At 44.2% G+C, this 15,360-nt stretch overlaps 1 protein-coding gene across 2 annotated transcripts in view; it reads left to right on the top strand.

Moving 5' to 3' along the window:
• The window catches only part of PCDH19 (protocadherin 19), a 137,265-nt gene that overhangs the window by 74,844 nt on the left and 47,061 nt on the right, over positions 1–15,360 (top strand). Inside the window, exon 4 of one of the 2 annotated variants that reach the window (XM_081847921.1) lies at positions 4,734–4,903. In XM_081847921.1, the coding sequence (XP_081704047.1) occupies positions 4,734–4,903 (170 nt within the window). Of the gene's footprint in view, positions 1–4,730; positions 4,904–15,360 lie in introns of both variants that reach the window. The other variant, XM_081847920.1, reaches the window with a different exon arrangement.

Below are 15,360 nucleotides of genomic sequence, written 5' to 3'. Positions count from 1 at the left end.
AAGCATTGAATTGTTGAGGGGAAACCCACACAGGAACCTTTTGGTCCCTTTCCCAATTCTATGATTCTATTAGCTTGCTTGAATCAGTGCACCCATGAGGACTTGACGGATTGCACAATGGGTTCTGTGCATTTTGTTACATCCTTTCAGAGGATCTGATTATCCCCTTGCCCCAAAGCTCCCATTTTGTAAAAGAGATATAAGGAGTATGGCAATTATGAGCATGTCATGTAGACAGCTTCCATTCAGACAAGGAAATGAATATTTTTTTGTCTGCATTGCTCATGATATTCAACCACAATCTTCTAATTGCTGTGGTAGAGAAAATTGCGGCCTGCATCGTATTGTTCATTGCAGTCCAATATGGAGTTTGTCCTTTCCGTAGAAGAAATCTATTCATGTCTTTTGCTTTGCACCTACCATTAAACTAAACTGACAGTTTGGTGGTAGTTTACTGTGATTTGGTGGAAGAATTATTTAACTGCAGAAAAAGCTTTCCACACTTTGGGAAAGGGACTAAAGGGAGAGTCTGGTGTTGTAGGTTGACCTCTTGCATCATGGGCTTTGCTTCTGCTAAAAAGGCAAGTGTGTGTGTGTGTGTGTGTGTGTGTGTATCAGATTGCCCAGATGTTTGATTATATGGAACTTGGTGTATGCAGCTCTTTCTCCCTGCCTCCCTCCATCCCTGCTTCATACCCCTGGAAGTGAGACTAAGCAGAAATTCGGGAGCCAGAAATCAAGAGCTGTGAGAAAGGCATCAGGACCATGGACAGAGTACAGGGGAGCTCTACGGCTACAGCCAGCAAGCTGGATCCTTATGTGTTTCTCTGATGTTGTCTGCCTGTGGACCAAGTCCCAAGCTATCCCAGTTTGGTCCTCCAGGCTATTCCTGACAAATTATACCCATCTGCCCCATATCTGATGTCATGTGTGATGTCTAACCGGGACAGGTTACCAATGAGCCTTCAAAGGAACACTTGAAGCTGCTGGTGTGATTGTTCCTTTGCTGGAGCAAGGTATGATAAAGCAGACCCCTGTTCCCTTCACAGACCTACAGTTCCCAGAGTGGTTTAACAGTTTAGCAGTCAATTCTTCACAGGCAACTCTGGGAATTGCAGGTCTATGAGGGGAATGTGGGAGTACCCTAGCAACTCTCAGCACCCTTAACAATCCGTGGGTCCCAAGATGCTTTGGGGGAAACCATGTTTATTTAAAGTGGTATGATATTGCAGATGGGTGGCCTTGGGCCAGTCACCACCTCTTAGCCCAACCTACTCATAGGGTAGTGTGAGGATAATGTAGAGAGGGGAAGAGCTGTATAGCTCACCTTGAGCAGCTTGGAGGAAAGATGGGATATAAATGCAATAATAGATAGAGATGGCTCCATATGCTTGATCTGCAAAGAGAATTCCTGATATGTCAAGGGATAAAGCCGAGGAAAAAAGAAAAAAGAACTGCATCCAAGGGGTGCTGCTGAAAGTCTTGCCCTAATGAATGTCATGAGCATGATGTATTCATCAGAGAGCTGAAATGTCAACTATTAATCCTCCGGTGTGTTTTTAATCCAGCAAAACGTCGCTGTTTGGAGAAGTGTGATTGCTGCCTTAACTTTGTGGTGTGAATCTCAAAATCCTTACTTTTTAATTAATCTGTTTGGTCTTTCTGAATTGATTTCTCCCTCGCCTCCTGCCTTCTGTGCATGCTGGCTAAATCCTAGGTTTAAAGGGCTTCTGCAGGGATGTCTTTATTTTAAAAGGCTGCATTTGAAGGTGTTCCAGTTTTAGTGTGTCTCAGCCCAGGCTTTTCTCTCTCCTCTTTCCTGCATGCTGTTCTTGGTTCTGCGCAACATCCCGTGGTCGGTGGTCCACTTGGTTTCCATGGAGACCTGAAAAGGTCTTTGCAAACAGATGCATGCGTAATTCCCCAAGGCTTTGAAGTGTGAGCCATTTCCATGGCCCTCTTGTCCTGGTGGCCAGCAAAGAAATTTGCCAGGAAAAATTGCTGGCTGGGGTTTTTTTTGTTTTGTTTTTTTTGCTAACCTGTTTGATCAGGTTAGGAAGGGAATTTCCAAACCTATTTCAATATGACAGGAGGCAACATTGGACGCAGGCGGGATTTCAGTCACCATCATGCAAGCATAGGATTGGTGACTGGTTAGCTGGGACCATGTGGGGAGGACAGCTAGACATTTAGCAATCTGCTGACCAGTCAGGAACATTACACTTGCTTGGTTACTGACTGAGGAGCCCATTGTGTTCACCAATACATGATCTCTCTTAATGGCAAGACTCAAAACTTCTGTTCCTCCTAAGTCATCCTGCAGGAAGGGTCTTGTTGTTCCCACTAAGAAACTGTTTCACTGGCTTCCAGTGTCTAGCTGTGTTCAACACAGGGTCTTCTAATTTTCATGGTTTATTCCAAACCTCCAGAAAGCAAAACTGTATTTTGGCTACTTCCACAACAGCTTCCTGTGGTCTGCCAGTTGAACTGCAGCTCCAATCCCCTCTGGCCATTGGTCATGTTGGCTGAAGGTGATGGGAGTTGGAGTCCAACAACATTCGAAGGGCCACAGTCCCCCCCCCCAATATCTCTATTATTGAATTGAAAAAGAAAGTTCCTGAGTTTAAATTGGATGTTGGCTGTAATGAGACGAGTGGGGAAGTCCTTCTCAGGTAGCTTCTACATATAAAGCAAACAGGAAAGAGGATTTTGACTTAACCTTAAGAAAAAATTATTGACAGTGTGAGTTGTTCAGTCATGGAGCAGACTGCCTCAGAAGGTGGTGGGACAGGTTTTTAAGCTAAGAGGTGAGGAACCTTTTTGTATCCACAGGCCAGATCTTTATCAGGATCAGCCTTGCCGGCCAAATTTGACAGCTTTACAAGTCTCCCCACTCTTCTTTTGAACTTCTGATCTCAGCACTTTAAAAGGAGAGTAAGGTGAGACTTGCAAAGTCTTATATTTAAAATTCATACATTAAATCAAGGCTGCTCCTCTTCTAGATGTTGCTGGCCCTGACCATTGACCATGGTGGCTGGGGATGATGGGAGTTGGGAGCCCAACAACATTTGGAGGGAATAGCAGAGATTGAAGCACTATGCAATATGTACTGCAGGGCTTGGAAAGGCTAGGATTGAGTATCCTTCCTTACTAACTGCCTATGTGTGCCCTGTCTGCTGTATTTGTGGTTGAGAAGCCATTTCCTGTCCATTCTGGTTGTTCAGCTGGAGATCCTTGGGCTTTTGCCTAGCTTGAGTCACTGGGAGAAGTGCAAGCCCCAGTGCTGTTGGAGTTGTGAGGGTTAAACTTTGGCTTTGCCAGCTTCAAAGCAGTGAATTGTAGTAGTTTATTTCCTGACTCTCTCTCCAGACTTATGGAACTATGAGTTGATTCAGCAAGACCGCGGTTCCCCTGAAGCAGTGTCCTTATAGAACAGCCTTTCCCAACCAGGTGCCCTTCAGATGTTTTATTATTATTTCATTGGTCCATTGAGCTCGGCAATGCGTACCTTGACTGGCAGCAGCAATCTAAGGGGTTTCAGACAAGAGCCTTTCTCAGCCCTACTTGGGAGATTCCAGCATTTGGACCTGGGACCTTCTAGCATTCAAGCCAGATGCTGTATCACTGTATTTGGGCTTTCCTTATATTCTTATGGCACCAGGGACTGAAGCTCTGGCGGCCATCAAAGCTGAAAGTGCTGGATGCCATGGTGATGGTGATAGGAGAGGGAGGGAAGAGCAGGAAAATCTCAGCTGATTGGTTGACTGGGCCTCTTATGCCATTAGACATGGGATCCCCCGCAATGGAGATTGTGGCAAAGGAAAGGTGGGGGGTGGGAAATAAGGCAAAGCAGGTCTGAAACCAGTCATCTTGCAGCAGCTCTGCATGCCTGACACAGGAGTTTTTGGCTGGTTTCTTCTTTCTCAGCCCTTTGGTTGAATTCCTGACTCGCATTTCTCAGGCCACAAGCACAAAGCCCATGGCAGGTGCATGCAACACCATGTTCCTTGCAAATTGCCTGTTGCGAAAGATAGTCTTACAAGGATGTGAACATTTAAATATTGCATCTGTTCCGTGGGTTCCTTGCTCAGCTGCCATGTCCTGTTAGGTGTTTCCTGTGCATTTAGTAACCTAGCCCGGGAGTTCTACTTAAGCATACCTCGTAATGTTCAGCTGCACTTCACTAGCAATCACAGGAGACCTCTATTTCTGTGCCATTGCAGGAGTTCAAAGATGTACATCTTGTGCTGAGCTGAATAGGTTGGATTGTTGTTGTACTTTGTCTCTTCCGATTACTCTGCTCTCACAGCGAAGGTGCTCCTGTGCCTTCCCTTCCACCCCAATATTGCCTCTAGTGGAGCTCTGGCTGTGATCTGCTCAAGCTTCCCTCCTTGTCCTCACTTTGTTCTGCAAGCTACAACACAGCTTAGGCTCGCAGGAGGATAAGAGCAAGAATCTTCTCTAATTTTCTGCACACCTTGGGGGCTGCCTCCAGTTCTGACTGCCTTGTTGAATGCCAAGCGCCAAGATCAATGAGTTGGAGTGGCTGCTCTCTTGTACTGGAAATAGCCCCCTTGTGACACCCTGGTGGAGAAAGCTTACCTTGCTCCCTACGGGATGGTGGGAATGCTGCAGATCCTGCCTGAGGCTTTTGACACTGAGCCATGGGGGTGCTTTGTGTTTTCAGACGCAGCTCTGCAGAGTAAATCACTCTTCTTTCTTCCACCCAGCAGTTCGACATTCAAAGATCTGGAGGGGAACAGCCTGAAGGACAGCGGGCATGAGGAGAGTGACCAGACAGACAGTGAGCATGATGTCCAGCGCGGGCTGTACTGTGACACAGCTGTCAACGATGTTTTGAATACCAGCGTCACCTCCATGGGGTCTCAGGTGCCTGAACAAGGTTTGTTGTGTCAGTTATTTTACAAATGCTACTTGTGATTAGTTTTTTTTTTTTTTTTTTTAGCACACAGGACCCATACAGATAGCCTGCTGTTGCTTGTGAGCTGTTTTGCCTCTCCTTTGCCCTGAGCCCATTGATGGTGCTGCTATGGAATGTTTGTGAACATTCTGACTGCTCAAGGAGAAGGTGCCTGCAAGTGACCATTAATGAAAACAATGCTGTTCTAAGGAAGGAAGGGAAAGGCCTGTGGAAAAGGCTTGTGACAGATCCACAGGCAGCAAGGGTTGTTGGCAGGTAGGTTAGTGGGGAAGAGAGTGACATCCAGGAGGTGTGAAGCAGAAGACATGGAAACGAGTAAGCCAAAACCAAAAGGAGAAAGGACTGTTAGAAAAATATGTCTTCTGAATATCGCAATTGATCATTAAGCTAACCCACATCTGCCTGCAGATTCTGGCCTGTTTGTGATTTGACCCTGTAGCTTAAGAATAATGTGATGAACTAAAATTGTCAGTCAGTTGTCTATGCCACACAAATTTGCTGTTCCAGGAGATATTTGTATTTACTTAACAAACATTTATGGGCAGTATGTGTGATGTCTTTTATAAAGCTCACCACATTTTTACAACTATGGCAGTGGTGGCATCCAGGAGGACAAAACAACAACAACACCACATCACAAAAAGGTGTGTGGGAGGGAAGGAACAAATTTTTGTGCATATGCTGATTTATATCCCTGGATGCAAATTTAGACATAATTAAATAGGAATACAACACATTTCATTGCAGTGGGGAATACAGTAACAGACCTGCAGACTGTTAATGGGAAATGTCAAGGCCCCTCTGCCTCCTTCTTAACTTTAAACTGAACTTGGACTGGACCATTCCTTAAACAGACAACTGTCATCTGCAGACTAGGATACATTTTCACCCTAACTGCCAGGAGTCCTTTGTTTCTCAAAAAGGTTCTATCTGCTCTGGAAACCGTTCCACCTCTTACCTAGGACTGAGAGAGATCTACTCAGTGCATGCTCAGAGGCACTTTCCTCTTTATTTTTATGCACCCCAAGTGTGAATCCTGACACTCAGACTGTTTCTGGCATGAATCTCTGCTTGCCTGTATTCTGTTTGTCCTTCGGGGCCTCTCTGTCCTTTCCTTTGATGTCCCTCAGGCATTGATGGCTGGGATCCAGTTCTTCCAGACTGTGTCTATATGAGCAAGAACGCTGTCAGAGACTGAAAATGCACATCCATTCATAAAAAGAGATGCTTTAGAAGTGTAAAGCATCTGTTTCTCATCCTGACATGATGTTTTGAAACTGTTCTTCATGCCACTTGACAAATGATGTTGGTTTGACCTGTTGCAAAATGTTCTTCTCGTAACTGGAAGTCCCAAGTGATCAATTTTGCCTGCTGCAGAGGCGTTATACAGCTCGGCTCAGGACCTTTTCTGAATCTGGTTTCCTCCCTTGGCTGTTGCAACTTTAGATCTTGCTGGATGAGGTTCAGAGAAGATGAGGAAGTGATTTATAAAGATGCGTTTTAGGGGAATATGCGAACTGCATTGTGCTTTGCACATGCCCCTCTCCATCTTCCATCCAAGCAAGCAAAATAAATTAACACAGCCCAAGGGCACTCAAATGTGGAGCAGAGCCAGTGAAGGGGTGTGGCCTCTAGGGAGGGGGTGTGGCCTTGGAAGTGCTAATGTGGGCTGGGAGGGTCCTGGATGGAGTGACCTGGACAATCGTGTTTGGCTCCTAAGCTTGAGTTTCCCACCCCAATATACAGAAACAGCAAACTTAGCTGCTGAATTATGATGGCTATGTAGCCAGAACAGGTGTAGTGAGAAACAAGAAGGAAGTGGTGGCACGAGAGCAGGTTTGCAGAAGTACAAAAAAATGTTTGTGTGCGAGGAATCTAAGGAGTGCCCCACAGAAAACCACCCCATTGAGGAGTGAGCGATGTTCAGTGACCACAGAATATTGGGTGTCTGCTGAAGTGGGGGTAGAGGAGAGAATTGAATAGTGTCCTGAAAGAAGGTGTGGCTTGCTAAATTGGGATCATTACCACACTGTAACTTTTAGTTGCAGATCCCAGTTATGAAATGGATTCTACGTCTCAGGTTTTGAATGAGAAGTGAAAAAATATGCCATCTCCATATTTTTCTTTTTCTAGCAATCTGCATAGCTTCAACTTCATATGTACCAAGATCCTGCTTTCCACCTTATCCAGACATGCCTTAACAGTTCTGATCTGCAGTCAGTTTGTAACCCAGGCACTAGACATACACATTCCAACCCCACATAATTTGTGCGGTGGAGCACATACATTTTGACAGTAGGGGTGAGGGACACGCAATTCCCTTCTGTTTCAAAGCTTCAGTATTTCCGTGTAAGAATTAACTCCACGGAAACTGAACATTTAGAAGACTGGAGGAAACCACTGGTTTTACAAAACAGGGATTGTTATAAAATAGGCTTTCACCATTTTATTAGAAAAGCATCTACAATAGGAATCTACAAAAAGATGAAGTTCTCCCCAGAAACTGGAAGTTGGTCATCTTTCTTTTTTAAAGAAAAACCCCCATAAACAAAACAAAACCTCTTGTATCAAATGGAGGGAAGCAGTTATGTGAGTGCATGTACGAGTTAAAGATCTACCTTAGATCAGCTAACTCCCTCCAAGAAAGATTTCTTTAAAAAGACGACTCCCCTCTTCACCAATGAGTTTGCCTTTCCTGTCTGTGGGAGTGCCACTTCTTTTGTGATTTCCTCTCTTTACTTGAAACTATAATGAAGAGCTTTCAGTCAACAAGATTAAGCTCCCCAAACCATTTTGAGTTTCTCATGGGGTTGGGGGATAAGATTAACTGCAAGGCTCAAAGGCCTACTCTTAGATCAACTCAAGATTAAATTACAAAGGAAGTGATGCATTTTAAGAGATTTGTTGTAGTTATTGTTCATACCATATAATAACCAGAGTTATATGTGCCCTTGAGGAATAATTCAATCTGAAGCAAGAAGATGGGGGCTGGGGGGGTGGGGGTGGAGGAGGAATTATCCAGGGCCTGCAAACATTAAGTGTCTTGCAGGATTGTCAAGCCAATATTTGTAATTACCAGGGCCCTGCCCCTTCCTTTCAGCACGATACAAGGCATGTCTACTTCAGTCGTGGCTGGTGCCCATTGGGGCTGCTAGGGCAGCAGGCAGGGATCCTAGCAGTAGTTAGAGACAGAGCCAATGACAGGCCAAGCCAATTAATTATAGACATTAATTAATTTTTTCAACTGCCTGGAACTCAGTTCCAGCATCTCTCAGCTGGGTGCCATTGCCATTATAAGAGAACAAGGGGGGTGTTCATGGTAAGTTCTGGTGCCTCTTTTTCTAGAAAAATAGTACTGATTATAGCTTTATTCCCATCCTCCACCATCCACACTAAGCTTAAGGAGGAGGAAGCTGACAGGCAGTGCTGTCCTTAGACTGAGTTGTAAGTAAGAAGGCAGACGAATGGGAGCTACCTGAGAGCAGAGTGAGGTTGGTGGAGCAGTGCCCCCATTTGTCCTTATAGAGCAGCCTCCACTGGTCTACTTGGGAGAATGTTCCAGTGGTGTTCACTCATGCTTACTCCCAGGGAAGCACAAATATGTTTTTAGCCTTAGGCTCCCTTTCATTTGGCTGTGGAATGCATGACCTCTGGGAAGATGTGGCCAGGGAATACATTGATGTGTGGCTTGTGAGTGTGAGCCCACCTTGAGGACTGCCTCTCCCCATATAAACCGTCCAGACTCTGCAGTCATCCTCTGAGGCCCTTCTTCTCCTCCACAAGAGGTCAGGAAAGTGGCAATACAAGAATGGGCCTTTTTCTGTGACAGCTCCATGTTTGTGGAATTCTCACCCTGGGGAATTTCCCCTGGTGCCTTCATTATACCTCTTCAGGCGCAAGGCAAAAATGTTCCTCTTCAACCAGGCCTTTGGCTGATAATAATTATTTTTTATGTGCATCTATCCTGTATGCTTAGCTTGTGAACCACCCTGATGTCTTCAGTTGAAAGGTGGTATATAAAGTTTAATAATAATAATAATAATAATAATAATAATAATAATAATAATAGATAAATACTCATCATTGAACATAGGAGGATATTTCTCTGAACAACCCTTATGGCTGTGGGCCTAGCATGGCAGCTAAATGGCAGCTGGATTAGGTTAGATCCACCACGACTGTTCTTAAGTTTCCATTGTCTCTTAGGAGAACCCTCCTCTCCTGATAATTTCTCCAACGCCCGCTCTGGGAAATAAGACAGCCTCACCAAGGAAAAAAAGCTGGCTGTGACCTAGGGAATCAAAGGGCTTCTTTCCCACACCGTCCAAACAGCAGAATGCTCCTTGCCGGAAGGAGAAGAAAGGTGCCTGAAACCTCAATTCCTGGGGTATTTTGGTGACATGACTTCAGTTGACCCTGTAAAACTTTCTAAATGGGAGTCTATGGCCATTACTTTCCAATTTACCACCACCAGCCATGCTTAATGGGCAAGCGGCAAGATCTCCTGTAATAATGTATTTTCTGGACAGCCTTCTTATGGGCAGAGATGAGAAAATTAAACATTTATAGATTTGTGCTATGGAAGTTTAAATTCTTTCCAGACCTAGACTGTTTCTGAAATAACTTAGCATTTATTATTCTCCTCTAAGAAAGGAAGGAAAAGTCTTTTAAAAAGAGAAAAGTTGGTGGGAAGGGGAGGGAGCAGGGAGATTGGGCCAGTGCCATCAGACCTCGAGACCCAAGCTGGTTCATGTTCTTGAGCAAGGCGCGCTCAGAGGGGAAACTTCTCCCTGAGTGGGCTCACCTCCTTGGTATTGTCATTCCTACCTCTTGGGCTTTTCCTCTAGGTTTAAACTCACCTCAAGGGGAGCTGAGTCGGCTGCTTCTTGCTTCTGTTAGTTTTTGCAAACTTCCTTTGCTGTTGCAAATTGTGTTGAACAGCAAGGAATTTGTAAACTATCTAGGGAGTTTGCAGAAGGCAATAGAGAAATTAACATTAAAACTATGAAGGATTTGGATGAGTTTAATGAGTTTTCAAAAAGGGTCACAAATAAGACTGCTGATGACCCGCTTCTGACCGAGATATATGAGCTGACTGTAGCTATTGACTGGTAGGAAGGTATTTATTTTCCATGCTCAGAAACACTCCTGTTGTATCTCCTCTTCCTCCTCACCTCCGTCTCCCAACCCCACACCTGATGTTTCAGGAGTGATTTCTGTTGCTACCTCTCTGGACATTGGAAATGCATTTATGTCAATGGAAGCATTGTTTGTGGCAGTCTCCCCTAACCTCCAGGTGTTTTGGATTACATTTCCCATCATCCCTGACCATTGTCCCTGATGCCTAGGGCTCATGGGAGTTGTAATCCATTGCATCTGGAGGACACAAGGCTTGGGGAAGCAGGTTTGATTGTATGGCCATCTGGAACATTGCAGGACAAAGAACCCAAAGAGAACTGTGCACATTAATTCCACCAATCCAGAAGGGCTTTGGACTTTCCTCCAACATGCCATGAGTTGCTTCCAGAACTAATTCCCTCTGTGCTGTGCCTTTTTGTGCTTGTGAACAAATATTTCATCATGAAGCGAAAGCACCTGTAAATTGAAGCTGCTGACGGGTCTCAAAAGCTTTCTCATAAGAACTGCTACTGCTGCTGTCTCTCAGCTAATATTGCATAGAGGAGGTGCAAAACACTTTAATGTATTCCGTGCAAATATTATGTAAATTACATTTAGGTGTGAATGAGATATGCAAATACGCTGTGCTTCTGCAGACTCTTACAGCTTTCTAACGGGAACCTGGGTGGTGATCCCCATTGCCCTCACCTCCTTTCATCTAACTGCTGCTCTCATGACTCTGAATCCAGAAGATTTGCATAAAGTACTTTTTTATTGCCAAACACAGGTGTGTTCACAATACAGTAGAGTCACATCTTCAGTGGAGGTTAAGTTCCAAGGCCAGCAGGTAAGGCAGATATTACATGTAGCCAAAAGTATCTTACCAGATTTTCAAAATTACATCATTTGCAGCACCTTCCTTGGTTCCAGTGCTGGCAGACAAGGTGGTGGGATGTCCTGTGGGGAGGGCCTTCCCTGTGTCTCTGCTTGCCTCCCTTCACTCCTCCACATGCGAGTGACTAGCAGAAGTGAGGAAGAGGGAGGCAAAAAGAAGAAAAGGACTGGAGTTGATGGTGGGTTCTTAACTTCTTTCTTTTTTAAAGCTTCAGCATTCCTTATTCCTCACTACTCCTGTTTCGTTTTGCTAAGCTGCATTACATTACTCATTGTTTGTGCTGGTAAAAGGTTGCATTTTGAAGGATGTTGGTGGCTGGTTTATTGGGGTTGAGCATTTATGGGGCAATGTCATAATGCAGTGTTGGGTTTAAATCCTGTCATCTGGGAACTGGGGGAGAGTGAATTTGAAAAAGAGGCTGTCTTGTTAATATTTTAAGCACCGAGAGTGATTTCTGTCTACAAAACAGGTGCTGCAGCTGAGCATGTATAGTTGAATTTGCATAAGCTAAATGTGTGTATGATGCAAGTTGACTGTGGAGTCAGGTGGGCCAGTGTGGGGAATAACATGACTGCTTGGAGCTGAAAGTTATTAATCTCAGGGATGGAGGGGCGTGTAGTGGCATAAAATGATGGCACCTCAAAAAGGGTTAAAGAGAAATTGGATTGGAATCTGGTGCTAGTGGCAGGGAATTGGCAACCCGCCCCCCAGCCCAGGTGTGCCCAATTGTCAGCCTTTGGTTTGTATGTGCCTCCTGAACAATGTTATCAGGCTTCTTACTGCTATAGTAAACATGTTTTCAAGCTGTAAGACAGAGAGAGAGCGCTTCTAGCAGTTCAATGCTAGAGCTCACTTTATATGTAATATAATTAATGTCTGTATCTGGATGCAACGCAATTATATGCCTGAGTGCACATGCTCCATAAAGGTTAAGTCCATACTATTAAATGGTGCCAATTTTATTACAGAGGTGATCATTTGAAGCTCCTGGACATACTGTCTGGACAGTCAGTGTCCCACAAGATTATATTAAAGTTGGTCATTTCTGCCATGGAGGCACACTTGCTAGAATCTGCTCTCCCACTGCAGTTTTACTTACAGTTTTTCTGCATTTAGAGTAGCTGGTCTTAAGAGTCATATACACAAATGTAAGACCAACATCCATGGTTCAGTGTGAATGAAAGTAAACATGTCCATGAAAATGAGAAAAAGTAGTCATGTACATGTTCTTCTCCAGGCAATGGACTCAACTTAGATGGGTTTGTAGCAAAAGTAGCATGATTTTAGGTATTTTTTAAAAAAGAGAAGCAGCACACTGTCAAGCAAATCCAAAGCGCCAATAAGGCAATAGCAATTAAGGCAAGGTTCTGGTTTTGATAAGGCAAGTCAACCTGACCAATAAGGCAAAGTCATGGCAAAGCAGGCCACACCCTGGAAAGCTCCATACGCAGGGCTTATCCACTTGGACAGCAGCCTCTTCAGTTAAAGGAGCCTTCCTTCCTTGAATAGTCATTGGCTGTGGTGTAGGAAAGACCTTGCTACAATGGTGGCTTCTGGGCTAGAGTTCAGGAGATGCTTCTGAGTCAGCAAGGACATCCCTGGCTGGTTTTGAGTGCAATTCCCTCCTCCCCAATTCCAAATCCATGGCCTTTAACATGATATCAGTTTACACTGCGACCACAGTCTGCAGGGGATCAATCCCCCAGCTGTCTCAGATATGCTGTTAGACAGCTTCATTGGTAGTGCCCTTATTTAGGATTAACCAATAGTATCAAAAGGATGAGAAGGGGAGGGGGAGTCCGATGATCAGCTTTCAAGGTGGGGTTTAGAATCTCCCACTCAAAATGTCAGGTCCAGTCAAGCATTTTCCCATTGCGGTAAATTTTGTGACTGGAATTAATGTGCCATTGTCTGTGCCTTAATGGAGCAACTCTCGGCCCTGACCCCAAGCACTTGTGTCTGCCTTTACAGGAAGTCTATGGCTCTTCCCTTTTCTCCTATTGAATTATTGAGGCTTCCCCTCCTCGTTGGTGGAGTCTCTTCCGAGGCAAAGTCTGTCAGTGTGGCATTACAAAGGGGTGGGGGGAGGGTTGGAGTGGGGAAGGGAGGGGCTCAGAAGCATCCTCCTGACTTCTGCCGCTCATCTTATTTTAGCAGTCGGAATTGTGCCCAGTCCTTTTAAACTTTTTGATGGTCTTAATGATTGATTAGAATGATTTCATCAGTTGGAAAGATTGCTTTTAATTGCTCTAATATGCACCCAATTTGGAGTTCATTACCGCACTGAATTGTTTTCCTTCCCCTGCTAATTGATACCAAATGGAACCCACCGGAACCTGCACTAATGTGCTGTTCCTTTGGTGTACCTGCCTACAAGTTAATAATCTGTTTATTTCTGAGGGTGCAGAGCTATCGCTTGGAATGCACTCAACATATTTATTTACTGGTTCTTTTTGTCAGCTGAACTTTCACGTAGCTGGTTTGTTTGGGAGAAAACAAGGCTCCAGAGAAACCTGGTGCCTTTCTAAAACCCAACAGTCTGCTAGGAATTTGCTCTTTAAAATGTGTAATGTAGGATTTAAAGCTCTTTCCAGCTATGCATACTCTGTGCTTTTTGTAAAAAGCAAACAACCCAAATTTCTATGCTAAGGTTACCTGGATTCTGTGCTAAGAAAATTCATATGGGGAAATGGCCATAGCTCACTGACATAAGCAACTGCTTTAAATGCAAAGGTTAAATCCCTGGCATTTCCTGGTAGGGTAGCAATTGGGAATGACGACTGTCCAAAACCCAGGAGAGCTATTGTTATTCAGAGTAGACCGTACTGAGCTAGATGGACCAATAGTCTGACTTTGTATAAGGCAGCTTCCTATGCACCTTTGTATATATTTTGTTTTGCATAATTAATCTGCTCTGCTAGTCATATGGGGAAAGAGTTGGAGAGTACCCCTACAGTACTGAAGTCAGAGGGAATGGGAATCGGGGGGGGGGGGGTGTTTGTAGAAGGTAGAAGATTCATTCCTATTGAAGGAATGGCAATTGCCAGTCCAGCTGTGGTAGTGATAGACAGCTGGGTGCTTTCCAGCCGCTAACCCAGAAGGGCAGAGGAAGATGCCACTGATGGTGTGCAAAAATACTCCTTCCTACCTCTTTCAACACTGCTCCCTCATAGGGACTGATCTCCACCCCCCTGCCCCCTGGACGGGAGCATAACTAGGGAGATGGAAAATGGTACAGGAAATGGGTGCAACTTGTTGATGGGGTTCGCATATTTGATGCTAACAAAGCAAGTTTAGGGATAAGAAAAAGACTGAATGACAGTGTGTCTCTGCCTTCCGGAGGCATGGATAAAACTAGCTAGGGTGGGACCAAGGGAGGGTCACTGGTGTGTATGTGTGTGTGTGTAAGGCACACCATCCTCCACACACATTAAGGATAGATAGGTAAACATCTATTTGGTGGGCTGTAGCGATGCCATTTGAGTACTGATAGTTCAGCTCCTCTCTCTATGGTCTCTGGGATCTTGGCAGGCTTCATTCTCCACTCAAATTCTTGTTTTTGGGTGGGTAGGCGGGGGAGGCCCATGACTTGCAACTACAGTTGTTGGCTATTTGTAGCCTTTATATGACTGTACCCCACACACCATTGCATGGTGCTAAAAAGAAGCAACCAATTTAACAACAAAAGAGTAAGGCACTAGTAGAAAGACATATAGAATCAATTTGCCCATTGAACAACTGTAATGGAGGTCTCTAAACCACATTAAAAACCCCTAAGGCTGAATTTCACGCTTTTTACAAAGAATTATGCCAGGCATAAGGGCTGAAACCAGACAGACTTCTTTGTTAAAGCTTCTCTGCCCATAACACAAAGGAAAATTGAATATAAAGTGGGTCATTCCTCAAACGAAAACAGGCGTCCTCAAGGGTCTTGGCCCAAACGGTCAATAAGTTTTACAAATTTCTCCTTGAGATAGCTCTTCATCTTTATTGACACTCAGCAAACACAAGGCAAACAATCGCACATTGTTGAATGTAGTCATGTCTTCACCCTGTGCAAAGTGTTAAAAGGATTGTTCAGTTGTACATGTTGTAACTGGGAGGGAAACTGTGGTAAAAACACCATTTTAATAGCAGGAAACAATTTGGTGTGGTCCAATAGTTCAGTGAGGTTTAATGATGGGTGTGTGTATATATATATATATATATATATATATATATATATATATATATATGGCATATCCTTTTGCCCACAACTCACACCAAATAACATATTCACCCCTAAAGTTTTTAAATTTGTAAACATCCTGAATAGAATCTGCATGGGCTTGAAAATCTGAGGTAGATGTAATTTCAGCAGCTGAATAGGAATTGTCTAAGAAAGTAGTTTTCAGTGTGTCATGCC

The sequence above is a fragment of the Podarcis erhardii genome (assembly GCF_964252035.2).
Source record: "Podarcis erhardii genome assembly, chromosome: Z".
NCBI classification, from domain to species: Eukaryota; Metazoa; Chordata; class Lepidosauria; order Squamata; family Lacertidae; genus Podarcis; species Podarcis erhardii.
The sequence above is the reverse complement of the archived record's forward strand: the minus strand, read 5'-3'. Positions and strand labels throughout refer to the sequence as shown.